Source organism: Fusarium musae, chromosome 1, assembly GCF_019915245.1.
Source record: "Fusarium musae strain F31 chromosome 1, whole genome shotgun sequence".
Lineage (NCBI taxonomy): Eukaryota > Fungi > Ascomycota > Sordariomycetes > Hypocreales > Nectriaceae > Fusarium > Fusarium musae.
Genome location: NC_058387.1, coordinates 2191187 through 2219044, shown reverse-complemented (window position 1 = coordinate 2219044; position 27858 = coordinate 2191187). Strand labels below are relative to the sequence as shown.

General features: G+C 49.8%; 8 protein-coding genes across 8 annotated transcripts; 7 read left to right on the top strand and 1 right to left on the bottom strand.

The window, feature by feature from the left end:
- Window positions 1-139: 139 nt before the first annotated feature.
- Window positions 140-2183, top strand: ATG22 (Autophagy protein 22; the record flags this gene model as incomplete). Its single annotated transcript, XM_044818416.1, has 2 exons — window positions 140-440; window positions 523-2183. 2 exons carry the CDS (start codon window positions 140-142, stop codon window positions 2181-2183), a joined length of 1962 nt encoding a protein of 653 aa, XP_044686118.1.
- A 1016-nt stretch (window positions 2184-3199) lies between these two features.
- Window positions 3200-4650, top strand: J7337_000667 (uncharacterized protein; the record flags this gene model as incomplete). Its single annotated transcript, XM_044818415.1, has 4 exons — window positions 3200-3479; window positions 3542-3829; window positions 3886-4016; window positions 4069-4650. 4 exons carry the CDS (start codon window positions 3200-3202, stop codon window positions 4648-4650), a joined length of 1281 nt encoding a protein of 426 aa, XP_044686117.1.
- A 1107-nt stretch (window positions 4651-5757) lies between these two features.
- Window positions 5758-6742, top strand: CAP2 (F-actin-capping protein subunit beta; the record flags this gene model as incomplete). The annotated part of the gene is made up of 3 exons (XM_044818414.1): window positions 5758-5786; window positions 5852-6279; window positions 6351-6742. 3 exons carry the CDS (start codon window positions 5758-5760, stop codon window positions 6740-6742), a joined length of 849 nt encoding a protein of 282 aa, XP_044686116.1.
- Window positions 6743-11486: 4744 nt separating this feature from the next.
- On the top strand, window positions 11487-12773 carry J7337_000665 (uncharacterized protein; the record flags this gene model as incomplete). The annotated part of the gene is made up of 3 exons (XM_044818413.1): window positions 11487-11688; window positions 11796-12096; window positions 12149-12773. 3 exons carry the CDS (start codon window positions 11487-11489, stop codon window positions 12771-12773), a joined length of 1128 nt encoding a protein of 375 aa, XP_044686115.1.
- A 1909-nt stretch (window positions 12774-14682) lies between these two features.
- J7337_000664 (uncharacterized protein) lies at window positions 14683-15313 on the top strand (the record flags this gene model as incomplete). The annotated part of the gene is made up of 2 exons (XM_044818412.1): window positions 14683-14736; window positions 14807-15313. 2 exons carry the CDS (start codon window positions 14683-14685, stop codon window positions 15311-15313), a joined length of 561 nt encoding a protein of 186 aa, XP_044686114.1.
- Window positions 15314-15755: 442 nt separating this feature from the next.
- On the bottom strand, window positions 15756-16369 carry J7337_000663 (uncharacterized protein; the record flags this gene model as incomplete). Its single annotated transcript, XM_044818411.1, has 2 exons — window positions 15756-16229; window positions 16280-16369. 2 exons carry the CDS (start codon window positions 16367-16369, stop codon window positions 15756-15758), a joined length of 564 nt encoding a protein of 187 aa, XP_044686113.1.
- A 1255-nt stretch (window positions 16370-17624) lies between these two features.
- On the top strand, window positions 17625-18920 carry J7337_000662 (uncharacterized protein; the record flags this gene model as incomplete). The annotated part of the gene is made up of 3 exons (XM_044818410.1): window positions 17625-17900; window positions 17989-18777; window positions 18849-18920. The coding sequence occupies 3 exons, from the start codon at window positions 17625-17627 to the stop codon at window positions 18918-18920; spliced, it is 1137 nt and encodes a 378-aa protein (XP_044686112.1).
- A 4895-nt stretch (window positions 18921-23815) lies between these two features.
- J7337_000661 (uncharacterized protein) lies at window positions 23816-26163 on the top strand (the record flags this gene model as incomplete). Its single annotated transcript, XM_044818409.1, has 2 exons — window positions 23816-23998; window positions 24187-26163. 2 exons carry the CDS (start codon window positions 23816-23818, stop codon window positions 26161-26163), a joined length of 2160 nt encoding a protein of 719 aa, XP_044686111.1.
- Window positions 26164-27858: the final 1695 nt, after the last annotated feature.

Here is a 27858-nt window from a genome sequence, read left to right as displayed (position 1 = left end):
CGTCTTCAATCTCGTGAGGAAAACTGTCTGGTGTCGAATGCGCCTGGGGGAGACTCAGGCTCACCAGTCTTGGCCTTGTGACGACAATCACGTGCACCCAGTGAGATCACGAGTGCGACATAGCTACCTACCTTTCATCATGGCGCCAAACCTTCAACCTCTTCCTCAGCGTCCACGTCTCCAAGACCATAGACCGTGGTCCGGACTTTCCAATATTTCTAAACGATCCTTTAGATCTTGCGCAACTTCTGCTTTCGAGGCCGACGACGAGCGATCCTCTAGCGACGGCGATATGAGCCCTCGCAATAGCCAAGCGGACGTGCGACGGCCAATCGTACCGCGTCACTCTGGCCATGATGCTCGCCCAACGAGTCGAAAGGAGCTTCTAGGGTGGTACGCCTATGCATTTGCGTCCGAGACGTACGTGATTTGTGGAATTGGTAGGTTATTAACAGTGAAGCAATATCTCTGGGCTACCTACCTGGAGATCGCCAAGACCCATTACTGATACGCATGCTCCAGCTTCCTTTATCCCCATCCTTTTAGAGACTCTTGCCAGAGAGAACGGTGTGCTCGTCTCTGACCGAAAAACACCTTGCGGGTCTAGCGAGAGTAAGAAAGAGGGGGACGGGCAATGCATTGTCTGGGTATTTGGAGTAGAAATCAACACTGCGAGCTTCGCCATGTACACATTTTCAGTGAGCGTCTTGATTCAAGCACTGCTCGTTGTCAGCATCAGTTGCGCTGCTGACCATGGAAACTACCGCAAGAAGCTTCTTCTCAGCTTCGCCTGGATTGGAAGCTTCGCCGTCATGTCTTACATCTTCATTACAAAAGACAACTACATTCTCGGCGCCCTCTTGACCGTCATCTCCAACACGTCCTTTGGCGCATCCTTTGTATTACTGAACTCTTTTCTTCCGCTGCTTGTGCGATACCATCCCGATGTTATCGGGGTCAACGTTGCTGAGACTCCAGATCTTGCCAATTCTGAATTTGAGTCACGCCCTTTGGATGACTCGGTGGGTGATCTCCAGGCGTCAAGGGTTACGACAACATCACCTCTGTTAGATCCTGAAGACGGCGAGCGACTGAAACCAACAGCAAGCCATGCGGAAATCACTTCCAAGGAATTGCAACTGTCAACGCGGATCTCAGCCATCGGAATTGGTACCGGTTATATTGCCGCGCTCTTCCTGCAATGCGTCTGTATTGCTGTTCTCATAGCCATGCATAACACCACATGGGGCCAACGAGTGGTATTATTCATGGTCGGACTTTGGTGGACAATCTTCACTATTCCGGCCGCCATGTGGTTGCGGCCCCGCCCCGGGCCTCCGCTGGCTGATGACGGCCGTAAAGGCATCATGGCAGGACTTGCGTACATATTGTACGCATGGAAGAGCCTATTCAAAACCGTCCAACAGGCTAGACGCCTTCTGGACATCGTTTTGTTTCTGGCTGGATGGTTTCTCCTGTCCGATGCGATCGCAACCACGTCATCTACCGCGATTCTATTCGCCAAAACCCAACTCCACATGAAGCCGTGGGCGCTCGGTATGATAAATGTCATTTCAACTCTGGCAGGGGTATTCGGCGCCTTCGGATGGTCGTGGATCTCACGGCTCTTTAACCTCCAAGCCCATCAAACCATTCTTGTCTGCATTGCTTTGTTCGAGTTGATCCCCCTTTACGGCTTGCTGGGTTACCTTCCCTTTGTTAAAGAATGGGGCGTATTTGGCCTCCAACAACCCTGGGAGATGTATCCAGTGGCGGCTGTATATGGAGTCGTGCTCGGAGGGTTGGGTGGTTACTGCCGCTCTCTGTATGGTGAGCTTATTCCACCCGGATCCGAGGCAGCTTTCTACGCTCTGTACGCCATAACGGACAAGGGATCCAGTGTCTTTGGTCCGACGATTGTCGGTGCTATCATTGATAGAACTGGCACGATTCGCCCGGCTTTCTGGTTTCTGGCAGCATTGGTTGGCCTTCCTGCGCCATTGATCTGGTTCATCAATGTCGAGCGTGGTAGAAGAGAAGGCATGAAGCTCGCCGAGTCAATGGCAGGATCTCCTGTGGAGGAAGCAAACGATAATGAGTATGAGCCTGAGCGTCGTGGAATGCTGGCCGACTATCAGAGAGAGCAGGAAGATGGTATTGTCGATGAACATGCAAGACCCTAGGTCAGATGGCTGTTGATTCTTGGATGGGCAAGGTAGCATAGCGGCGGCGTTTACTTAGATGATTGGTGATATCATAATTTGGCTACGACTTATAAGTGCTAGACAACGAACTAAATTCAGCAATGTCAATATCTCAAGTTGATCAGTATACCACAGTATTTTCCTTTCTGCTTAAGAGTTGGGCGCGCTCTCTGTACATACTATCTAATATGAGGCAAGGTGGCGATGAACAACGCGTGAGCTTTATAAACTATTGGATCGGAGTTTCTAGAAGCAGGCTTCCCTGCACGGATTTCTGGGGCCCAAGTTTACGCTCAATGTAACGCAAACGCGCCTGCATTTTCTCTCTCTATCCCCTCACTCTTCTTGTTGCTTTCCACTGAAACACACAAGCTCCATTCAACAAACAACATTGACTCTTCAAAACTTTACTACACTTGCTCCTCACTCACCGAATCGCTTTTATCACCCTTTTATCAAAGCTATCATCGATTTTCTCTGAGAACCCAAACTGAATTGCGCCAAGACCCCCTTCACCCTGCGCCTCTAATAAGCTACCTACGCTACTCAGCCAAGGCTTGTCCAGACGCGTTGACTAACGCTGGGCGCTAGTCGCTCTTCCGTAGGTAGGAACTCCGTCCATCAGCTTAGCCTGCTTAGGTGTTTAGGTGGCCCCAGTGCCTGCTCGGTCACGTGACGCAAGTCTTTTGGGCTTTTGGCTCAGTTCTTAGTTCTTCCGCAGATTGCGACGTTGCTCTCTCAGACAAATCGAGTCTCTTTCGTTGCGCACAGGACATCATCGCAAGCCGCGGCTTGTTGCTCAAACGCAGCTTGGGCTCGGCTCAGCACAGATCGCGACATCGAAAACCTCAGATAAACCAATCCTCTCTTCCATTTCTATATAGCCTTTTCTTCCATTTCCGCGTCGCTTCTTCGCGCGCCTTGTCGTTCATCTGCAAACCCCTCCTTCTCTCCACTCCCGACGCGGTCATACCCAACCGCATCAAACCGCCACAATGAGCAATCGCAAGAGATCGCGATCCGTCGGGGAGGAGAATCGCGCTGAGTGCCCTTTCACGATTACTTACGCGACTGGCCCTGCGGCTACTCAGGCGGATCGTCAAAAAAACAAGAAGCGGAAGCGCGATGGCCAAGATGACGACAAACGGGTCCAGATTCAAATCTCCCCTTTCTCCCCAACGGGCAATTTCAAAACGCACGAGAACATGGACTTGTACTACACTGTCGAACCAGGAAAACGATGGCAAGATATGACGCGCTACAACAGCTTCGTCCGTAAGTATCCGATGAAGTCTCGGCGCCGTCCGTTGTACGGGCTTATGGCTAACTCTTGGCAGTCAACAGTGTCAAATATTATAGTGAAGGCTTTGTCAATGTTGCCAATGAGGTAACGATTGAACAACAAAAGGCTCAAGGTGACGGCAAGGGTATTTACAAGAAGAGCAACAATGACTGGGTCGCGCGTATTCTTGAGATCCGTGCTTCCGATGAGCACCACGTCTATGCACGTGTCTATTGGATGTACTGGCCGGACGAACTCCCATGTGGAACCCTCGACGGCAAAAAGACCGTACAAGGCCGCCAGCCGTACCATGGCAATAATGAGTTGATCGCTTCTAATCATAGTATGTTCTAGATCACTGACCGACATTACCCTGAAATGCGACTAACCCTTCTCTAGTGGACATTATCAATGTCGTCAGTGTTACAGGACCCGTCACCGTCAACCAATGGATTGAGTCAGATGACGAGGAGATCCAAGACGCGCTTTATTGGCGTCAAGCGTACGATTGCCGCAACATGCAACTTTCGGTATGTCTCTCGATATCTCATTTAATCTCCGAAAGTACTGATGACCTTCTAGTCTGTTGAGCTCATGTGCAAATGTCAAACTCCCGCGAACCCTGACAAGACCCTGATTGGGTGCACGAGCCCGAGTTGCGGGAAGTGGATGCATCACGAATGCATGGCGCACGAAATTCTCATGCAAGTCTACGAGCGACTAGGAACAGATAAGCCCCATCGAACCGAGGGATCGGCCGTTAAGGAAGAGAAGCCCGAGGAGGCGACGCGCCCTCTATCGCCCACTGACGCAGGCGAGAAAGAGACACAGCCCACGATCGATGTTCGCTCCGGCGAAACGAGCGATAACGTCCACGTCAAAAAGACTGCTCGCGAAACACCTCGCGAAACAGAAACCCCCACACCTGGGCCAACGCCATCCCGGTCTATCACCACTGCATCAGCCAAAGGATCGGCCAAGAAAGGTCGCAAGAAGAAGGCTGCAGACTCCAAGCCATACCTGGGACTTTTCGAAGCTACTCTCAAGATGCAAGACGGCCCCACAGCATGGGAGATTCGCGACCTGCGCGAGAACGTAACGGGCGGTGACAAGACCTGGACCGAGAAGGCTCATTGTCTGCTGTGTGGTTCCAGCATTGACTAAGCATTCAATGTCATGACCGCGTAGCTACCCCGAGTCTGCTCCGGTAAGCAGACTTCTTGAGTCTACAAGGTGCAACTCGACATTGCTTAGGGGGGCCATGTGGTGCCCCAACATGTTACTGATGACCTGCGGACAACATGGAAGGCCCGACGCAGCTGCAAACTCGATACGGCTCATCGGGATGGTCAATGGTTAAGGTTTCTTTTGTGAAAATTTCGAGGTGACTTTCTTGGCGATTCGCCCACTGGTGGACATCACGGGCGCGGCGTTGGAGGCGAATATGGCTATGCTGTGAGATTGGAAGATGGGCTGGTTGGTTCTTGGAACTTGCGCGTGGTGAGGAAGATGCGTTTGTTTTGCTATTATTTATTTATGATGTTCCAATTACATGCGACGCAAAAGAGCAGAGATAGTATAATCTACTGGGCCGGCTGGATGGGTAAGGGGAGAGACAGAGCCTGGAGACCTGCCGACTGAGAGGGAACTCGGGAAGTAGGTCGATTAGCTTATATTGGTACCGAGTTGGGTAAGGTAGAGGTTATGGTGCTAGTGGTTACCTGCCTCTGGGGTGGGCTATAGTATCATTTTGCTTTGCTAGGCATCATTAAGGGTTTGTTGTTTCTTGCGAGTGTTTTTGTCTCCATTAATTGACTTTCTTTCCTTTAACTTGCGGCTTCGCGGTCTTTATCAACTGGTGAAGAGTAGGGTTTTATGTGATGGGGCATTATTGCTTGAAACTGGTAGAAGCATCTCGGTATATGTCCAGATTCCTGCCGATCATTAACCTACCATGATCGATCTTTTGCAATAAACCAAGCCTTTAATACACTCGTAACGGAATGTAAAGCTTCTCAGCCGGGAATAACTTATAGGATCTAATCTTCCATGAGCTTATTAGCTACCACTTACATGGGCTTGCAGTACGTACTCCACACGGAGCTCCATGACCCCGCTACTCCATGCCTAACGTCGCAGAGCTTCACCTCGACTTGAGGACCGCCTGAACTGCTAACGTTAGTGCCACCTTCAGTACCTAAACAACCACCACCTTTCAATCTTGCACAGTCTCTCAATTACCGCAGCCAAAGCCCTCGAAAGCCCATAATCATGGCTGTCGATCCCTTTGACTCCGCTCTGTAAGCACTTCAACCCTCCCGCGCAATGACGCCCTCCCCCGTATCGCTGACCGTTCAACCCACAGAGACCTTCTCCGCCGTCTCAACCCTAAACAGACGACAGATCACCTCAACGCCATCATCTCCATCGCTCCAGATCTGACCGAAGACCTTCTGTCGTCCGTCGATCAGCCCCTAACCGTGCGCCGCTGCAAACAGACCGGCCGAGACTACCTCCTCTGCGACTACAACCGCGATGGAGACAGCTACCGCTCACCGTGGTCAAACCAATTCGACCCTCCTCTGGATGAAGCTGGATCAGGCGGTGTAGGTGCTGGTGGTAATGAAGGCGCTGGTGAGGGTGCGATTCCGAGCGAGCGTGTTCGCAAGATGGAGGTCAAGGCGAACGAGGCCTTCGACGTCTATCGCGATTTATACTACGAAGGTGGTGTGAGCAGTGTTTACTTCTGGAACCTTGATGACGGATTCGCAGGGGTCGTGCTTCTCAAGAAGTGTATGAAGTTCCCCTGACAAAGTGCCATACTGTGTTCGAACCGTCAACGCTGACTAGATATCCCCTTCTAGCTTCCCCCCAAGGCGGCAATTCCGAAGGTGTATGGGACTCCATCCATGTTTTCGAGGCAATTGAGCGAGGAAGAAGCACACACTATAAGCTCACATCGACAGTGATTCTGACCTTGTCTACGTCTGGTGGTAACCTAGGCGAGATGGACCTTAGTGGCAACATGACACGCCAGGTCGAACAGGATCTCCCTGTTGACAACGATGATAGCCACATCGCCAATGTGGGACGATTGGTTGAGGATATGGAACTCAAGATGCGCAATCTCCTGCAGGAGGTGTATTTTGGCAAAGCCAAAGACGTGGTGGGCGATCTCAGGAGCATTGGAAGCTTGAGTGATGGAGCACGGGATCGCGAGGCTCAGCGCGAACTCATCGGAAGCATGAGAAGATGATGTGTGCCCAAACCGATTCACTCGATAGTTAGAAGAGCAAGACCCTCGATAGATTGTCTCGAGATACATGTACTGCACCGTGGTGGCACCCTGTGCGAGTATTGGCCTTTAATTGCACTAGGAGCGAGACTTGATAGATGTGCAGATTGATTGATATACTCATTTGCTTTCATCCAGCGTTTGCATTGAAGGACTCGTGGCCATGACCTGGAAATAGCACATGATCCTTGGGCAGTGTCTGAACCCTATGATGATGATGGAAGAAATCATATAAACATCCATGCTTATGGGACTCTGAATCTCAGTACGATATGAAAGCGCCAGCTCCGGTTTCATGAATAATTACATTAGTGCTCGATCGTAATCGAGCAGCTTGAAAGCCTCTTAACCGGCCCGCTTCCCCGTTACTCAAAAGCTTTTATCCGTAGATGACAATATATCGACACATCCGACATCCCAATCACGGCAGCCAGCTTTGGCACAACCTACTTGTAAGGGTTAGCACGATCAATTGATACGAGCCTGACCCTGGAAGTCGATCAAGCTCTTTCCCCCAAGCCCATGGGCCTGCTGGCCCGCCATGAACTCATGGCCATCGACCGAGGATAAAGTCAACCGTATGGGATGTCCGAACACCTAGTAGACGACTTCTTACCATGTGGGCTCTCAGGCTCAGGAGGACTACGGAGTACAGCTTACGAATATCTTTGCCCATATCAGTTCGCAGCTTTTCTTCGGGGTAGCCTTTAGCCCGTGATACTCTGTTAGACGACAGATAGTGGCTTATCATAGTTGCAGCATACGAGCACCATGGTGCGCTAGGGTCGTGGATTCAGGACCTTCTGAGTCAGGTAGATGACATGTTCTGCACTGCCGTGGAAATGCACTGACAGGCTGCGTGGTTAGCAGAAACCTTGCCGCAGCTTTCCACTGAGCCTGGTGCCTGATGCATTCTAAATGTCCAAGACATGAAGGATGATCCACTCTTGACTCGAGATGGGCGTGAATTTGAGGCCTGGCTGAAGATGGGGAACGTGGTTGCAGGATGCAGTAGTCACTTTCGTGTCAGATATGATAGACAGCAGTCTCAGAGACGGTGAATCCTTGGTAGGGAGCTGGACAAGAGGATCAAGGAGACATGGACAAGGCGCTCAAAATCGTGGAACGGGTCCTGGCGATAGTATAAAAGGCAGTAAATCGAAGCCATGTTCAACGGTGATCTGAGAGCGACAACGACCACGATACTCTCGATTTCTCGTCGTTCCCATGTACTCCCTGGCCGTAATAAGGTCTGTGTTGTGCATTTGACATGCAGACAAAAGCTACGGATCTTAGGGCCCTGGTACTCTACAGTATGCTAGCGCTCGGACTGGGCAATTAGTGAGTTGGCTCTATTTATTTATTTATTTATTAGGCGTTAGCGTTGAAGAGGCTCTAGGTTGAAGCCGTCTTGTAGTGTTGGAATATGGGGGAAAGATGATGGGACAGGGGTCCTATTGACTGTGTGATTGGCCAGAAGGGAAGACGGAAGATGATAGCTCCTGATCATGGGTAGATACAGAATTAATATTGTTGATCACTGGATATTGTTTTCCATGTTCGTGGTGAGACTGGCTGGAGTGAGGTGCACTTACTACCGGGCAGCTGGTAAGGTGCTATAAGGCAGGTACTAACTTACATGAGATCGGTACCCAGCTGTACCTGCCAAGGCCCAAGACATCGGTACAATAAAATCTTACTGAGAAGGCAGGCATGATGATAACTTCTGCGCTCTTGACACTTGGGCCGGTTGTAAGACTTTGAATGATAAGGTATGTGGTTCAACTATCACAACCACTTTTTCCACCATTCTAGCTGTTACAATGGTCACCAATTCTTGTTTAATACCTCTTCTTTTCGTCATTGGTAGAGACACAAATGGAAGAATTCTAGAAAAGGCCCCGCATCATTCTGTTCCTGTTCCTGATCTCGTTCCTGCCGCTTGCCACATGCGCACATGACAGACGCGTGCTCTGCCCCTGGAATTCAGGTACAGCCATACCGTCAGTATAAGGCAGAACCGCAAGCCGCGAACCGTTGGCAAGAATTGGTTGTTACACGTCCAACCTTGGCGATGGCTGACTGACTGTCCAAGTTACAGTACATGTGTATCGATACAGCGCCTCCAATCCTGTCTGGCAAAAGATCAAGATGGCCCTGTTGGCGGCCCGAACGGGATCTTGGATCCACACACATGCCGGCACCCAGCACTAAAATCAGGTCTCTGGATTCCTGTACTCCGTATGCACAGGAGGCATTAAGTCACAGTCAATATATGGTCCATTCCCTTACGAAGCAGTTATGGCTTGGCGTCTTGAAGGATACCGACTACGGACTGTAACCGTCTGGCATCATAATATTCTTCGATACTGTGGCATGACCAAAATAAGCCTCGTCGTTTATGTGTCCTCGGGAATGACACCCAATGCGAGCATGATTTGCGCCATGCTGGACGCCAGGTATGGATTTCAAGAATTAAGCGCCCTCGCCAGCCAAGTGCTGAGTTTTCTTTGACCCTCACCCATGTGGTAATGAGTTTATTATCGTTCAACAGTATTGGTAATTACCACCCATGAGGTCAGTCTGACCAGATACTTTATGACTACTCACAAGCAGGCAAAACCGTCACCCGGTATATCTCTCAAACGAAAAGTTCTGTCACAGGCTCACAGTTCTCGATCGGCTCGACTTGAATTATGTCAAGCTGTTGACAGCTCGCAGAGTGAGTACAAGAAAATGCCAAAACCTAATAATGGTAGTCTCAGGCAAGGACGGCGGTTGTCATGCTCCTTGACCCTTGACCCCAGTCCCTTCTGTCGGCATGTCCCAGGTCCCTGGTCGCAGTGACAATGACGAACATGGAGGCCCACTGCAGGCTCGGTAGCTAGGTGCTAGGCCAGCAATGATGAACGGGGCATCCTGCAAATCCGTCCTGCAGCTCTGAATTAATTACAGTAATTGTCCAGCCGCATGACCACCAATTCGCATCACGTCTCCGCCAGCTACGGCACGGCTACCCCCCACCGACCCAGCACTTTCAAGCCTTCTCTCGCCCTGACTCGCCTCTTGAGATGCCAATGTCAGCCTCTTGCCAAGTCTTTGAGAAACTGATGGGATACATGGGAGATTCGAATCGGTCTCGAGTTAACGAAACAGCAATGGACCTAAGCTCACGCCCAAAAAAGACTGTTCCGCCCAGAGTCTTGACCCGAGTCTAGGAATGGACTGATGGGAGTGGGCTCCCTCTTGACACAACTTACCCATGTACTGTACATGTACATCGGAGTAGGAAAACCCCTCCACAAGCCGCGCACATATGCGTTCTAACTCATCTTTCAGGCCACGGCTCCCTTTGGTTTGGTGTGCATCTTACTTGTATACATGTGCATGACCGCAAACTGCCCAGATATGTATAGCATTTAGTCAACATTAGGACATAAAAGAAGACATGGGCGCCCACGGGATACTGTGAAACATGAGTCTCAGTCTCAGAACCGGCTGATGGAATAAGATGTAAGATGAGCAACTTCTCGGTGCCTGATATTCGGTAGGGCACAATATCGAGCTTTTTGACAGGGCCTTTCACGCCCATAAACCCACAGCACGCCCCTCATTAAACTAGAGAGCAGCCAGCATCAAGACTTGGGCCCCTTTTGCTGGAAAAGGAGTCCACATTGCATCCCACTCACTCTTACACTGGCCGATTCTCCCCCCTCGTCTTTCTCAACAAGAGATCCACTTCACAACCTCTTCAGTCTATCAAGTCCACCCCTCATCGACGGAATTTCGAGGGCCCCAAGGGTCTAGCTATATCTTTCCAAGCTCACCTCAGGCTCGGTCGTGTGGCCTTGATCAAGAAAGATTTGATCCAAAGTTGGGTCTCTTGACTTTAGTTCAGACCCCTGTTTATCCATCGCTCGTCCCAGAGAGCGGTTGGTGCGCCGCCTCGTGCCCTCGCAGAGTTGAAATTGCTACATCTGTTGATCGTGTTTCCCTCCACTCCCACCTCCCATCCCATACCATCCCGCCCATCTGGTTCCGTCTTCCGTCCGTCCTCCCGTTGCCTTCCCGCCTTGGATCAAACTTGTTCCCCTTTGCTCCCGCACATCGTCTCTACGCCGTCGCCGCACCAGCACTTTTGGGGCTCGATATAAAGAGTGCGAGATCAGTGCTACTGTATGTCCGAGCCAAGCACTCCCTTTGCCCCATGGCGCCCTAATATATACTTACTTGCGCGACTCCCTGCCAGGTTACGACCCTCTTCTCGATCAAACTACTGTGCTAGGTCACTGCCCAGCCCGCTCTCTATCCACGAGAAACCCGAACCACCTCGCTTCCCCCAACGCTAAATCACACCGAGTCTCGCATATCCATCCATCTTCGGCACCCCGTGGGACCTCTCGGCCGGTTTCCATTTACTCAGCTACAACCCTCTACCCCCTGAAGCCGAACAATCTTGTCCTGGCGTCTGGGCTCAATATTCCTCGCACAGCAACCATTTGTCCGTCTCATTCACATTTGAAGCGAGTTTTGACAAGGCACTTCACTAGACCTGCAGAGCCGAAGCGTGTTTTGTTGTACATTTCATCTATACCTTCCCATATATCGCCTCCGCGCCGCCGACGTCGAGGCACCTGCACCGTCACCTTGACCCCACGTTTGCGCACGATTATATCACGACCCGAATAACATAACTCTCACGAACATGGCCGAAAAGCCTTCGGTCTTGATTATTGGAGGGCTTGGCTACATTGGCCGTTTTCTGGCCCTCCATATCCAACAGAACGAGCTCGCTTCCGAAGTGAGGCTCGTTGATAAAGTCCTCCCTCAGCTCGCATGGCTAGCTCCTGAGTTCTCCGAAGCGTGCTCACAAGACAAATTCATGCAGGCTGATGCCAGCAGACCTGGTGAGTTTCTACACTGCTTACTCTGTTGCTGGCAGCCCCGCTTGCTGGTGCAGGTGGCTGCCTCATGTATGACTAGTTGGCTAACTATATGTTTCCCCTCTTTCCAGAAGGATTGGCACGCATTTTTGACCGACCAGATGGAAAACAATGGGACTATGTTTTTAACTGTGGAGGTGAGACGAGGTACTCACAAGAGGATGAGGTCTACAAGCTTCGATCATTGAACCTCTCTATTGCAGTGGGCAAAGAGGCGGCCAAAAGAGGAGTCAAGGCCTTTGTTGAGCTGAGCACAGGCATGGTGTACAAGTCCGACTCATCACCAAGCAAAGAGGGAGATAAACTCAAACCTTGGAACCGGATTGCTGTGTTCAAGTTGCAGGCTGAGGAGGAGCTCTCCAAAATTGAAGGGTATAGTGGGACCATGACTTTTGGACATTCAGTTCACTAATGCACAGTACAGCCTCAACCTTATCATCGTGCGTTTACCGCACGTCTATGGACCCTATGCCTCTCAGTGGGTCGCGACAGCATTGTGCATGGCTCGCACTTATCAACACCTTGAAGACGAAATGAAGTGGCTCTGGACCAAGGACCTCCGAACTAACACAGCACACATTGACGATGTAACGCGGGCTTTGTGGGAAATCGCAGCATGGTTTGATGCAGGCAAGGCGAAGTGGGACGAGGCCAGTATGGGCAAGATCCCCATCTTCAATATCGTGGATGAGGGTGCGACGAGTCAAGGCACCATAGCGACAATTATTGGTGATATTTTCAAGATTGAGACTGGTTTCCAGGGCCAGCTTATCAGCACATTCGCTCGACTCAACCTCGATAGTGTTGTGGACGATGTGAATGACGAGCTTCTGGGACCATGGGCCGACCTCCTCGCAGATGCGGGCATTACGCGACCGGGCCCGCTGACTCCCTTCATGGAGAAGGAATTGCTCAAGGATACGGACCTCAGTATGGACGGAACACGGCTCAAGACACTATTGGGTTTTGAGTACAAGAAACCTGCCCTCACGAAGGAGTTGATCGAGGAGGTGATCGAGAGCTACAAGAAGATGAAGTGGTGGCCTTGAGCAGGGCCGGAAAATGGTTGAAGACGACATATGCGACGTGACATGACATGATTTGTATGGCGTGCGTATGCATGCATGCATGGATGAAGATTCGCATTGATTTTGGCTTGTTTCTTGCATGAACTCGACTTAGCGAAGAACCCGCCTGTTGCTGGAAGAGACGGACGATACCCGGGACGACGAAAGCCAACGGCATGAGGAGCAGGGCCAGCAAGACTTGACAGGGTTGAGCTTCAGCTGATTTGGTGTCAGATGAGAATTGGCGTAGCCAACAGGTGATGGTGATGTCTGGGGAGGTAGATGATAATGCTATACATGCACGACCTGGATGCTGAAGGGGGGGGGGGGGGGGGGGAGGGCAAAGGTCGTAGGAGATGAGTGTACCCGAGTAGAGGGTAGAGGGTAGACTAATAATTATAGGCAAATATACTAGTTACATGTTAGATGGAGGGTTCGCTGCTTGTGGTGTTGGGCATCGTTATGTATGTGTACCCAGCATTGTTCATGGAAAATCGGTCCGACAAGGGTAAGATGATCTGGGGATATACTCCATATAAAGAATAGAATAGGATGCCTGCCGTGATTTGATGAGCCGAGGCTTGTGATGGGTTAACGACACGTGGAAGCGAAATGGTGAAGTTGGAGTCGCGGTATCCAAGCGAAGGTGGAGATTGAGGTTTAGCAATGCGGGGACGATACTTTGGGGGAGAGTCTTAGGTGGTCGACGTCGTGAACATTTTGAGGACATAAGGGTTTGAGATGTTGGGGTGATGTTGCCATGAGATAGATCCATGCCAAGTGAATAAGCACCTACTGCAAGGGGTAATATCATATGAGTGAGTGAGAGAGCGAGAGGGAAGACGTCATTCTTTGCAACGACAACTGACAACTGAGACTTGTATAAGTACCTTAGGTACCTAGTCTACCTTAGTTAGGGAATCTACTGACTTAGTACTAGTACCTTATTATTCATGGTGACTCTATACGTCAAGTTGTCATGATATGATGCAAGTAAAGCATGTGGTGTTGCGGTAAAAATGAAGGGGACTCTGATAGCCCTTTCAGAGCCACCCACCGGGATCAAAGAGAAGTCCGCTCTCGCTTCTTGGCAAATCCGAGGCTATCTGGACTACATATGTATTTCACGGCTGATTGCTGCTGTATGCGCATTCGCGGCTCAACTTCCGTATTCGAAGTATTCCCGTCCTCTCAATTTTCGACTTTTGTCTTGTGCCATGGTTGCTCAGCCTCTTTTAACGTAGCTCTTCCCCGCACTACCTGAGGCATAGACAGCCAGCCAGCCATTCATAGATGCACCCCTATTATATGTCTTGTAAAAGATTGAACACCTACTATTTTGGTAAATGCTTGGAAAGATAGGTAGGTAGGTAGATAGCTCGACTGGGTCGTGGTTTTCTTTACAGAATTTAATGAAACGTGACTTTGCAATTAGCCATGTTTTTGACCTCGGCGATCATGCGCCTCTCTCGGCGTTGCTTGTGATAAACAAACGCAATCGATTAATCGTTCACTCAGTCTCGTTGTTGACAAACAAAAGATAGGTATATAAGGCAAGACTCTCCAGGAGGGGCCGGTTGTCTGTCTGACCTACCTAGGTACATACTCACCTTATACTTTCCACTCAGTGAAACTGTTACGTGTCTCAACTGTAATACAGGTCATTTGTGGCGTGTCTATACTCTGAGGAAGGACCATACATCTGCGCTTTGAATCCTTGATAGCGTCATTTCGATCCACCGTCTGCCAGCAACGCAGCCTTATTACCTACTTATCAATACCACCAACAACCTACCAAACCGTGGTTTTTTTCTTCTTCTTTCTCCTCAAACAACATCTATACGGATACCCACATCTTGATATTCCCATCAACCGCAACCGCAACACAACAATGGCTGCTCCCGCTGAAAAGACCATTTCTGACCTCAGTGGTAAATGGGTTCTCGTATGCTGCTCTCCCCCGCTTCCACATTATGTACCCCCTGTATCTTGTTACTGACAGTGGCTCGCAATAGAACAAGACTCTTTCCGACAGCTCTGAGCCCATCCTCAGCTTACAGGGAATCGGATACCTCACTCGTAAGGGAATTGGCTTGGCCACCATCAGCCTTGATATCAACCAGTACAACGCCCCTCCCAAGCCCCCCAACACATCCACCGACGTTTTCACCCACATCGACATCACCCAGTCTGCCTCTGGCCTGAGCAGCACTCAAGAGAACCGCTGTCTCGACTTCAACAACCGTGAGCACTCGGACTGGCTCTTCGGTGCCGTCAGGGGTCGATCCAGGTTCGTCACTCTCGATGAGATTGAGGAGGACTTCCTCAAGACTGGCTGGCTTACCGAGGGCGATGGCAAGTTCGTCCAGAGCATTGCTGAAAGCGTCAACAACGGCTGGGTCGCCAATCAGATCTGGGGCTTCGAGGAGATCAACGGCGAGAGGAGATATGTGAGGCACATCTTGGTGACCAAGGGTGACAAGAGGGTCACCGCCAAGCTCATCTACGACTACCAGGCTTAGAGATGGGATTAATTACTCCAGAACACTACTTGACCTAGTATAGACGACCGGCGGTCACAATGCTTGATTATTGCTCAGTGACTCATGTAATAGTTGCTCATGAGACAAATATAATTTGACAGACCGATATGAAGTCATCCTAAACTGAGTTTCTATGCAACTGGATCAGTTGCACCACCACACAACATTTGTGTTCACCAATGTGTAATAGCCCACATATCGCGCTATGTTGAAAGCAGCTTTCCTGCCTGGCTGGCTGTTATGAGCCTGCTGTAGTCCCCCATGAATCCAGGATGCCCAGGCCATTTGTTTCCCTAACGCCCATCCATGATGCTTGGTTCTTGTTTTCCCTTTGCCCCTTGCACTATATTCCCGCGGTCTTTGTTCCTCGGTATTCGGGTCCCAGCTCTGGCGTTGATATCACATGCTAAAAATAACCACTTTACTCAGGTCTTCGCTTCACAAACTCCTCGAGGTCCTGTACTGTCGCGACGCCCAAGACGAACCTCCTCTTCTCATCCGTGATAACAGCGAATTCCTGCTTCCAGGGTCCATCGGACACGCCGCCACGGAAAAAGCTCTCAAGGTCCTCGAGGGTCGTTTCCATCGTGATGACCCGGTAGGTACGGCCCTTGCGCTGGAAGCGTGTCATGGCAGCCGAGAGCTGATCTTCGGGCTTGACCTTGCCTGAGTCGAGAAGGGACTGAAGGTGAGGGATGGATATGTAGCCTAGCAACGCGCGGGTGTCGGCGTCGACGACGGTAAGATGCGTGTAGTCGCGCTCAAAGGCGGACATGAGGGCGAGAGAGATGGCATCGGAGGGGTTGAGTGAGAGTGCAGCCGGGGGGTCGAGGTCTTCGACAGTGGCCTGTGATGCATTAGCCGCAGCTCGAAGGAATGGCATTCTCCATAGAAGCTATCTCCCTATAGCCTGGAGCGCAAAGTGGTGTCATGAGAAGTACATACCCCACGATATCGAGAAGACCACTTTGTAACCAAGGGCTGTGTCGCACCCGATGTTGTGGTGGTGGCAGTAGTGGCGGTAGCAGTAGCCATCTTATATACAATAGCTATTCTAAACTGTCTGGGAGAAGAGTTTGGCAGCGATTGGTGCACAAGTTGGTTCAATTTGAAAGGTTGGGGAGTTGAAGCGATCGCGGGGCAGGATTCTATATGGTCAGTCACCTATTGGGGTCACGCAAAATGCTCTAATAGTTAGGTATGGTGGGGCAGAGAGGAAAAAATGGGAGCTTTTTTGTTAGCATCATGACATGGGTCATTTCAATGGTGAATCGACAAACACTTCTCTCTCAGCCAAGAGACTCTATCTCTGGTGCTACTATAACTATTAGATTCAAAAACTAGGGGCATGGGTAGCTTGTTTGAAGTTGAATAATTGAACATGCTTGGTTCGAGATGACAGGAATATGACGGATATTAGCGGGATTATGCCTCATTTATTCTATCATCCCACGTATTTTATATCTAGTGTCGAAATAAATCACACATCGGGATTTAATGGCAACAGAGCTCTACCTAGCTACTACATACCTATGTATCTCCACAGCTCCGGGGAACAAGCCCCATCTGCAGGCCGTGGATCATCCCGCTAGAGTTCTTAATTAGCGTTCAACAGAGATCCATCTGAGTTAAGTGGAATTGTATATCAAATGCGAAGCATACCTAGGTAGGTGGAAGCCAATCTTGACAGAGTGAATTACATTGGTGAGATAGAACCAGTCGAGTGTCCCCATTATGAATGATATGAGAAAAGCCCATCTAAGATGGAAGGTAGATGTGATAAGCGTGATGTCATCACCCGCTCAAATGTGCCTGTTACTGGCACAAGCGTCATCCTCCCCGTTGAGGTACTCACGGAATTGGACGTCGCATACCACCTTAACTCCGCAAGATAACGTACTACACCATCCTTTCTTGGACATTTCCTGATTTCTTTCTCTCATACCTACCTATAAATCATCCTGCGTTATTCTCTCGATACCTATTTACACTGTAATAGTTTGTGGATTAAAGCTCTCTCCTTGGAGCTGAAAGGTCATATCAGGTGCGTTTAACAGCAGCAACCGTTTTCCCCGAGTCGCATTGTATCAACAGCCGGCTACATCGGGCAGATCATATTTCGTGCACCTACATCTGCGCCTTTTCTTTGTCTCCCCTTGCTTATCACTGCAATCATATTACGCAGTCCTCGTGCTTAGAGTATCAATAGATCAGCTCCACCCTTGACTTACACGAGTATCACTAACACGCTGGACTGGTAGAGCATCGCCGCCTGTACCGGACTGCTATAATGTCCACGTTGCACCCATCCAAGGACGTCCTCCAGGGAACGGTCTACAGTCCCCTCTCAGCAAAGCCCCGTACTCCTTATGAGGCTCGCCTTGAGCTCTTTCCCGCTTACTCCTCCGTCATACAAGATGCAAAGGGCAAAGCCAAGGAGCTGAGCGCCGAGGCGACAGCCGAATTTGAAAAGGCGAGCGCAAAAGCTCAAGCCAAGGCCGGAAAGATCGAGCTATACTCTGGAAAGTACTATGCCGCCTGCACCTTTGGTGGTCTGATGGCCTGTGTAAGTGTCCATCTTGGTGTGTTCAGCCGAGGAATATTTCCCCGTCTACCAATTCCCAGCATGAAGAAACTGTACTCATCAGAATCAGGGTCTCACTCACGCTGCCGTAACTCCCTTGGATCTTGTGAAAACCCGTCGACAAGTTGACTCAAAACTCTACACCAGTAACTTTCAGGCATGGGGCAAGATCTATCGCGCTGAAGGCGTTCGTGGTATCTTCACAGGTTGGAGTCCAACCCTCTTTGGCTACTCTGCCCAAGGCGCCTTCAAGTATGGTTGGTACGAATATTTCAAGAAAACGTACTCTGATATGGCTGGTCCCGAAGCTGCACATAAGTACAAGACTGGTCTTTATCTTGCAGCCTCTGCCTCTGCTGAGTTCCTCGCTGATCTTGCCCTCTGCCCCTTCGAGGCCGTCAAGGTCCGTATGCAAGGCTCGATCCCTAACCCCTACACCGGGACAGTTCAAGGTATCAGCGCCATCACAGGCAAGGAAGGTGTCGCTGGCCTATACAAAGGCCTATATCCGCTATGGGGTCGCCAGATCCCCTATACAATGATGAAGTTTGCCTCGTTTGAAACCATTGTTGAGATGATCTACGATCGTCTGCCCGGGCAAAAGAGTGACTATAGCAAGGCTGCACAGACTGGTGTCTCCTTTACTGGTGGTTACCTGGCCGGTATCTTATGCGCCATCGTCTCCCACCCTGCCGATGTTATGGTCAGCAAGTTGAATTCCAACCGCCAACCTGGTGAGGCTTTCGGCAGTGCCATGAGCAGAATATACAAGGACATTGGTTTCGGTGGCCTATGGAATGGTCTCCCCGTAAGAATTGTCATGATCGGTACTCTGACCGGACTTCAGTGGATGATCTATGTAAGTACTCCTGCGCAATCTCGATAGCGGCTGGATATTCCTTCGGGCTTGTTTACTAACGACGCATGAAGGACTACTTCAAGATCTTTATGGGTCTTCCTACCACTGGCGGTGCTCCACCCCCAGTCCAGAAGCAGGAGTAGGCTATACCGGCTCCCCTTGCCAATGCATACGAGTCGCTTGCGCCATAGTTGTCAGGGACTTTTTGGTGGGCATTCGTTTTCTGTTCGTTCAAGTGGATTGGGAGAGACAATGTTGATAGGCCAATAAACAAACCATTCCTACGAGAGTGCTGGATCCCAAGCAACAGACTGAGTGATATTTACCATCGGGATGATCGGATCTATGTGGAACAGCCTGCCTGGACCCTGGGAGCACGCAGCTTATCAGCAGCCATCCTTGTCTGAATATGACTTGGGTCTTGAGCAACTATGCACAGTAAGTATGTATAGTGTTGACGGAAGCATGCTACGCTTAATCCGATCCGATCCGTGAGATTTGCACGCCAATCCGTTAGTTTCTTGCATGGGCGATCTGAAGAACACATTAAAGTTTGCAGCCAGGCAAAGTGATAATCGCCAAGGGACGTGAATTCGGGGGTTTCTACGTTACTCATCCTCTGCTATGTGATCTGTACATAAACGAAGACCGGCTGTGCTGCTCACATTTTTGGTTGATGATTGTATGGAAACATGAGCGAGCTGACAAAAGAGGGTCTGGTGTAATACCGGCATTCCATCTCCGGTTGAAGGTCTGATAACTTACAACGCACTAATGCAATACTTCAGTTTAGAAGGATGGATGTTTAACACTAATGCCATGAAATCAACACTTATATCAAATCCAGCGCTTGACAACTTTATTTGACATTGGCTGCATTCAACATCGGTGTTTCAGTGAGAGGTATTACTCAGTAGTCTAGGTGCTGGAGCGGATCGAGGACTTTGCCCAAACAAGCACATATAATGCCGTCATGGTACATGATCGAGATGGGTGGACACCGTGGGGAACGGCGCGGTTTGCGTGCGTTGATGCAATGTGATGCGTGGCTGGTTACGAAACTACAGAGAGCTAGTGGAACTGACGCTTGTTCCAGAACACTTCTCCCCTTGGTGCAGGTGCAGTTTGGGTGGCATCATCACTGGCCATAGGCCTAGCAATGGTTCGCCGATATTCTATATCCCCTCACTGCTACCTAAAATATTGGATCAGCATTGAGGAACTGACACAGTCAGGATGAACTGGCAACACTGGCTTCAACGATTGATGTAAACTGGAGAAGAATATCCATTTAAACGAAACTCCTCGGGGGTCGGAAAAGATGGTATGCCGAGGGTTTGATTGTTCTAGTTACCAATCAGTCAGTCAACCAACAGCGGTGAGATGAGCCAATATCCAAGACAGCTAACAACAGTCAGCAACATTTCCGGGACCGGCGCACGTGAGTAAACCGGATATCCCTGGATAAATAAGGACTATAGGTCCGTACCTAAGTTCCTAGCCAACCTGCCAACACAAGCTGTCATGTCCCATGGATTGGATGGTTACAGTCAGGAGATCATTTGCTGTTTTGCTATTTCCAGTGTCTGTGCCTATTCAAAGCATAAGAAGGCATAATAACAGTAACGGGCCGACTGATGGCGATCAGGATGGGAGGTAGACCAAACTGATAGGATACCGTCACCGCGGTTGTGAACGAGTGATCTAGTGATTGGTGACAGTTCAGTTGCAGGGTGGGTACGGGGGATGTGCAGCATGGCAACCCCACAATCCGAGTCAAACTAACGCTTCGAATGAGGGGTTGCCTTCGGTTGGTGAGCATCAATGTCGATGACTTATGGAATACTCATGGTGGAGTTGATCGGATCAAAAACACAATGAAGCTGTATTTAGTAGCCATGTTCAATGCTGAAATTCTTCTCATAGATGACAAACGTGTTGGAACCCAGAGGAGCCAGAGAACTAATCATTTGTCAGTCAGCTTCCATATCTGTTTTAACAATGCCAAGGAGCAGGGGTTTGACGAGGGAGTAAATCTGGTCTTGCCTCGCTTTTTGCTCTGTTCATGGAGAATGACAAGAGGGAGCGCCTGTGATTAACGCTCCAAATAAAGAGCGCGTAGCTTTGCATGATTAGACATCTTTACAGACAAGACAAACATTTCCACCAAACGGAAATGCTGTGCCAGGAATCCAAGACCACCTAGACTTGACATCTTGGAGGGGGGATCGCAGTCTAACTAGTTAGCCCAGCCCACCTCAGGAACAAGACAGACATATCGGATGGCGTCCAACCTAGAGGGTTGGCCAAGGATATTCCAATGAGGCGAATGTTACTTCAGTCAGCAAACACATAATCCAAGAAATGTATCCGGCTTGGCGGTAGCTAGTCTCCCTGGGTGTCCGGTTGTGGCAGAGTGCTGAAAGCTCTAGTCTACCATTTTCAGCCTCCAGTCAGAAACTGAGAGTCGTCGTCTTCGGGTCGGCTAAAAGTGATACTAATGAAAGGGCAACGATCTCTCGTGGTACCAAGGGTTTAGCAGGTTATCCTGGCGGGGGGGCTTTGTAGCCGAAGAGTTGTGGCGCTGTTCGTTATTTACCGCATCTGCAGCAACAGTGTAAGTTGGTGCTAATAAGATTGACGTTAACATGTTGAGACTCGAATACACACGCTAGAGTTTAGAACTGGTCGTCGGTTGCGGCTAAAGGTAGTTAACACATTTTTCGTACCTGTGCTATTATATCCCCTCGAATCGTAACAGTGTTCTCGAATCACAAAAGCCGTTGGGGTAAAATGTTAGTGCAGAGCGTATCGGGAACATGTGCGACGGAGTTTTCGGTGATCGATGCCGACGTGGGCTGCTTAGATGTTGACCATCGATGTCAGATGGGAAGAAGATGAAGAATTTTCGCTTTCTGTAGTCATCGTGGAAGAAGTTTATTTGCTGATTTAGAAGCAGGTAACTATCATTTGCATCGGTCTTGCCGTTAACGATTTCAAAGATTGGACGGGAGGGGATGCAGGAGACAAGGTCGATGCTCCTCCGATGGAACCTTAAGGACCAGCCTGACGAATTCTACATCCAGTCAAAGAAAAGGGTTAGACAGACCAGAACTTGGATCGCAGCTTCCATTGGGGCTATCAACTCAAATCCATTGAAGCAATTCCCTTTTGTACCTTCCTTGAAGGAACCTGTCCGTCCTGGCACTTTTTATATATTGGGCTCATTATCCAACTCTCACTCATATTCGTTTCGATATCTCACATTAGTCAATCCGAAGCTTGTTCTAAACTCCATATCCATGTCATTATTTCTTAGTGGTAGCGTTTGGCTCTACCGTAACAGTCAATGGATCCCAGACATGGGGCCACTGTCTGGCGTCTATCAACCGTCCACACCACGTTTAATCATCAGCCAGACCTTGGACCCCAGTAAAGGTAAACTCGAGCAGGACCCTCCTCAACAATGATGTCGTTTAGCCACTTTAGAGAGCAAAGGCGTAGATGTCATCTTATGTGATCAAAAGCACTTGGCAGCGGTAAGCTACCAGCTCTTCGGACAAGCACCTCCTGAAACCCCGAGAGCGGTGTCTGTCTCTACCTGCCTTATGATTTAACCAGGACACAGCAATCGAGTTAACGCGCTCCGTTTCTAGTTCTGATTCTGGGATGGTATTTTCTGGGGGACCCACACGCGAGGCACCATCATGACGGCCTAGTGAGTTGGGGGGGGCCATTTGGGGGCTCCGGTGGTCTAGGCAAACTGGGGTTTGCGCGAGCTGGGCCCTTTTCGTAGCTCGATGCAGGAGAGGAGAGTCGAGACGGCAACAGTTCCGGCTGTAGAAGGTTGCTGGAGGTATCGATCACTCAATCCAACCATTGTCAAATAATTGTGCGCCAAAGAGGAAATATCCGGGTGGGCTTTGTCAACGGGTTCTGTACGTACCGATAGGCGGCTTGTTTAGGCTCTAATCTCATCATGACTTCTTTTGCCCAGGAGACCGTTATGTACTGTTCATGTTATACATGGTCCGACGCCGTTGAAAAGTGAAATCCTGCAGAGGCACATACCTCAGCCAAAATATCGATAACATAAGTTAGTAGTCTAGGTAGGACTTCACAAGTTTACAGCACCTACCATGTTGGGGCACGGCACCATCCAACCACGAGGCCACTGATCCATCCTTCTCCTTCTTGAACCTGACCTGGCAGCCTGGGTCAAGGTCACTCCTCCTCCACTATTACTTCCCCCAGACTCGACCTCTCCTGTACTAGGACATCCTCCCGCCACCCTTCATCCCTACCTGCCTCGACTGCGCCTGTGGTTCTACCAAAGGTCGGTAGGTAAGGTAGTCAGTCAGTCTACCTGCAGTTGGTAGCTGTCTTGCTTGCCTTTTCTCTCTTGCAGCTTTAGCAACTTGACACCTCTCTTTTGCATCCATCTCAAAGTGCCTTTGAATTCGCTTCGTAACGACCTATATCTGATTCTCTCTAGCCAAGACCATTGATTGTCTCTTTTCTCCGGCTCGGCTTTTAGATCACCGCAAGTAGTTCCCTCCGGCGCTATCGCATCCACGCCACATACCCACGCCTCGCTTTCCCCAGGACGCCCAGCAGCCAACACCAGCGCCATAATCCGTCCTCGCTCACTCGGCAACTCTAAAACCGACTTGGCTTGCGATTTCTCAATTTTCCCGTCTTGCGCGACTCTTTGGTCATTTTAGAAGATACGAAGCCATTCGCGAATGGTCACTTGTCCCAATTGCGATCGTCTTCGCTGAGTGCTGCTGCTGCTGCGCAGCTGTTGCGTGCGGGTCGGCCTTGATAACGTCCCTCGATCGGCTTACCCATCAACGGCTTTCCGACTGAATTACTTTGCTCCAACTGAAGAGATCACGACATCGCCATGGCCGGCTTTTTCAACAAAATAAAGGGTTCTGGCACTGTATGTCTTGGACTCGCTCCCTGTTCCACTGCCCTGGACTGTCCCAACCCCATCTCCTCTCGCTCACTCTAAGTTGCGCCAAGATTACTTCTCATGACTGACAAAATCCCTCTCGCTTTCGGTTCACAGGCCACGACCACTACACCCAGCAAGCAAGATGTTGTCGCGAAGAAGAAGGAAGAGCCCGTGCTCGACCTCACGCCGCTCGAGAAGATGCTCCAGAATGCAGCGCCCCTTCGAGACGACGGCGTCGATCGCTTTTTCGGCCTCGAAAATGTACGTCGAGCCCTACCTACTCCTGCCCGAGTTATTGTTATTTTTCATCATCGTCGATACGTTACCACCGCAAGAACTAGGCTAACGTGAAAATAGTTTGGGAACACATGGTGCGAATTGGGTGAGGCATCATACAGCCAAATTACGATGCTGACTTTTTGTGTAGCTACTGTAACTCGATCGTTCAGGCTCTGTTTTATTCCGAATCCTTCAGGAACAACGTTGTCAATTACCCCCCGATCATGCCCTCGGAGACAAACGGCAGCCGACCAAAGGTTCCCATCACTATCAGACCTCCACCCACTGACCCTGTCGAGACCCTGCCGAAACAAAAGGGCCTAAGTACATCGCAGGTGATCAAGCAACGACAGGCCATGAATCAACAGTTGCCTGGACAGGTTGGCGTTCGACCTGAAGACAAACCTGATACGCCCGAATACAAGAAGAAACAAGCCATGATCAAAGGGCCTATCCTGGAATTGGCACGAGAGAATGCCACTTCTTATGGCATGAATGAATGCACGTTTACTGGACTCAAGGACATTTTCCTGGCGTTGCTGGAAAGCAACACCCACACAGGAGTCCTCAGTCCCCAACGATTCCTCGAGATATTCAAGCGCGACAATGAGATGTTTCGAAACTCAATGCACCAGGACGCTCATGAGTTTTATGGCTTGGTGCTGAATGATGTCATCAACAGCGTTGAGAGCACAGCTCGCCAGATGCAGTTGCAGGCACCAGCTGACGGCATTGATGGCCTGGCAACTTCAGTGGGACACGCTCTTGGATCTGCCATGGTAAACCATGTAGCTGGGTCAAGTTCCCCAGCAACAGGATGGGTCCATGACATTTTTGAGGGCGTTCTCACATCAGAAACCAAGTGCTTGACTTGCGAGACTGCTTCTCAGCGCGATGAGACATTTCTTGATTTGTCCATTGATTTGGAAGAGCATTCATCAGTGACATCTTGCTTAAGGAAGTTTTCAGCCGAGGAGATGCTCTGTGAGAGAAACAAGTTCCATTGCGACCATTGTGGTGGCCTTCAGGAGGCCGAGAAGCGAATGAAGGTGAAGCGGTTACCCAAGATCTTGACGCTCCACTTGAAGCGGTTCAAGTATACCGAAGATTACAGTCGCTTGCAAAAGCTCTTTCACAGGGTCGTATATCCATATCACTTGCGGATGTTCAACACGACAGATAATGCCGAAGACCCGGATCGCCTCTATGAGCTGTATGCGGTAGTGGTCCACATCGGTGGTAATGCCTACCATGGTCACTACGTGTCCATCATCAAGGTGCCGGGCAGGGGATGGATCCTATTTGACGACGAGATGGTTGAGCCGGTGGACAAGAATTTTGTCCGCAACTTCTTCGGTGACAAGCCAGGGATGGCAACCGCGTACGTTTTGTTCTACCAGGAAACAACATTCGAGAAAGTGCGAGAAGAGCAAGAAAAGGAGGGCATGGAGGAGGTAAAACTCGCTAGCGAAGCAGCCAATCTGGCTCAGGAGAACGGGGAAAAATCAGATACGGCACCTCTAAGACGGCAAGCAACGCAGCCCATGTCGCCCCTGACGCATCACGAGTCGATGGCAAATCTTGCCCATGCCAGTACGGCACCAGCCATGCCTTCAGCTCCCCACCCGGATCCTTCGCCCCCAGCAGCCGCTGCAGCTGCAACAAATGGCCTGACTCGTGTCACTACGCAGAAAGAAGAAGTCAAGTCGAAAGAGGACAAGAAACGAGAGAAGAAGGAGCGCGAAGCTGCTGAGAAGGCCGAGAAACTTGCGGAAAAGGAGCGAGAGAGACAGGCCAAGGTTGACGAGAAGAGACGAAGAGAAGACAACTACAAAGCAATACAGGCACGACGAAATGAGAACGATGAACTAGCCAAAGTGCTGGAGGCTAGCAAGAAGTCTGCAGCACAAGAAGAGGAAGCAAGAAAGAAAGAAAACGGAACACCTCAGAGCAATGGAATACTCGACCGAACCAAACGCGGCAGCAAGTCTATGTCGAGGAGAAGTTTCTCGCTTTTCCACAAAGACAAATCGGCTGGGCAAACGCCTGATACGCCTAACGGCGATGCAGGCGATAAACACGACAAGCTCAAGGATCGCCTAAGCTTCAGCTTGGGACGTAAAAAGAGCACGAATTTACTTTCGTAATTCCAACATGCATGCACGTACCTATCACGTCTACATATGGGAAGAGGAAACTTGAAATATATTGCATCTTTGTGGCCAGGGGGTGTTAGTGGATGGCAGGATACCCATGCGCTTGGAATGAAGCACTCACTGCATGAGATAAGAGCATAATAAGGCGACGGTGTTCCTCAAAAGCATTCAGCATTCGGGTCTCTGGCATTTTGTTGTCCTTAGTCTCAGGGAAAACAGGTTTGCCATAGCCTGCATTATGTGAAGGCAAGAAGGCCTAATTACAGAAGGTACCAAGTAGAAGATGGAACATGCATGCATGGAGCAGAAGGCAAGCTTGGTTATTACTGCTCGAACGGGGTTGCTTGGTCGATAAATGTTGACCGAGAGCCGAACAAGGCCACCCATAGCGTGGCAGTTGTATTATACGTGGGTGTTTGGAGGTCCTGTTCGGAAGCCCTCTTGGGTTCAGACAGGCCCTTATACATTTAGCTATTTGGTATATTTCGAATGAGATAAGACGCCTATGAGCGAACTGAGGAGATGACGTCCGAAACATTATGTGCATGTTCAATTCAGCATTACACGTACGCAATAAGATTACATTCACTACTATATCATGAAGAGGGTTCCGCATCTCGTCACGCCTCGTTCCATATCGTATTCATATCAAAGAGTAGTACTCCCACGCATGGCCTCCCGTAATTCATATCAACGACAAAAACTCCAGTTCCAAGATTAGCCGGACTCCATTGATGCCTAGAAAAGTCTACCGTGTCCTCTTTTTACAGCTGCGCCATGTATGTGGCCACTCCGCTAATCAACCAAGTATGAGCTCATAAAGGATGATGACGGAATTGACAAAGATAAGTGGCACTGTTGCTACGTTAGTTCCTAGTGTTGCAAAAGGCGCAGTAGTAGCTCGTTATGTTTGCGCGGTTGTGAGTTTGTGCATTGGACGTACTCCTCATGATGGTTCGGACACTCGCGATGAGATTGATGATCTTGGCTTTGACGCTGGCATCGGGCCCAGTGCCGAACGCAGGGTCGTAAGAAGCGGGAGAGAGATTGACTGGGAGATGAGGTCAGATATGAAATTCGCGGGGCTATATAGACTCGCTCGAGCAGAGAGGGAGAAATTCGTACTGCGCGCGAGAAAACGATCTTCGGAAAGGACAGCGACGGCGTTGATGAGTAGAATACAAACTGGGATCTAGATTAGCTGCTGCGCTCTGAATAGGGAGAATAGGAGGATTGTCACCGTAGAGAAAACTGCCAAAGAACCACATTTTGGGCGACGACGCTGAAGGTCAAAAAGGGTTGAGAATGGTGGTCTTGGTTGGAGCTGAGGTACAGCGATGATGTGTACCTAAGGTAGGAATCTCACGGACTTGCAGTTCGGGGTACGTACCTTTTGCAATTGTGGCTTGAACGGTCAACGCAACCTTGGAGGAAGGAGAGTTCTGTGGCGGGTGATTTGTTAGACCGATCCGAGGACCCCTAAAGAGGTAATAAGCTCATGGGTACCTAAACTCATTCATTCATTCACTCCCTCACTCCCTCGTGTTGAACAGAAGAATTGTAATAAATTATATTTTATCTTTATTTTTCTTATAGCGGTTGCTTTGATATGGTGAGACTTTCTTGATCCGGCGGCATCTCTCATCTTCCAGATCTTCTAGCCTTTTGCTTAAAAACCAAGCATTT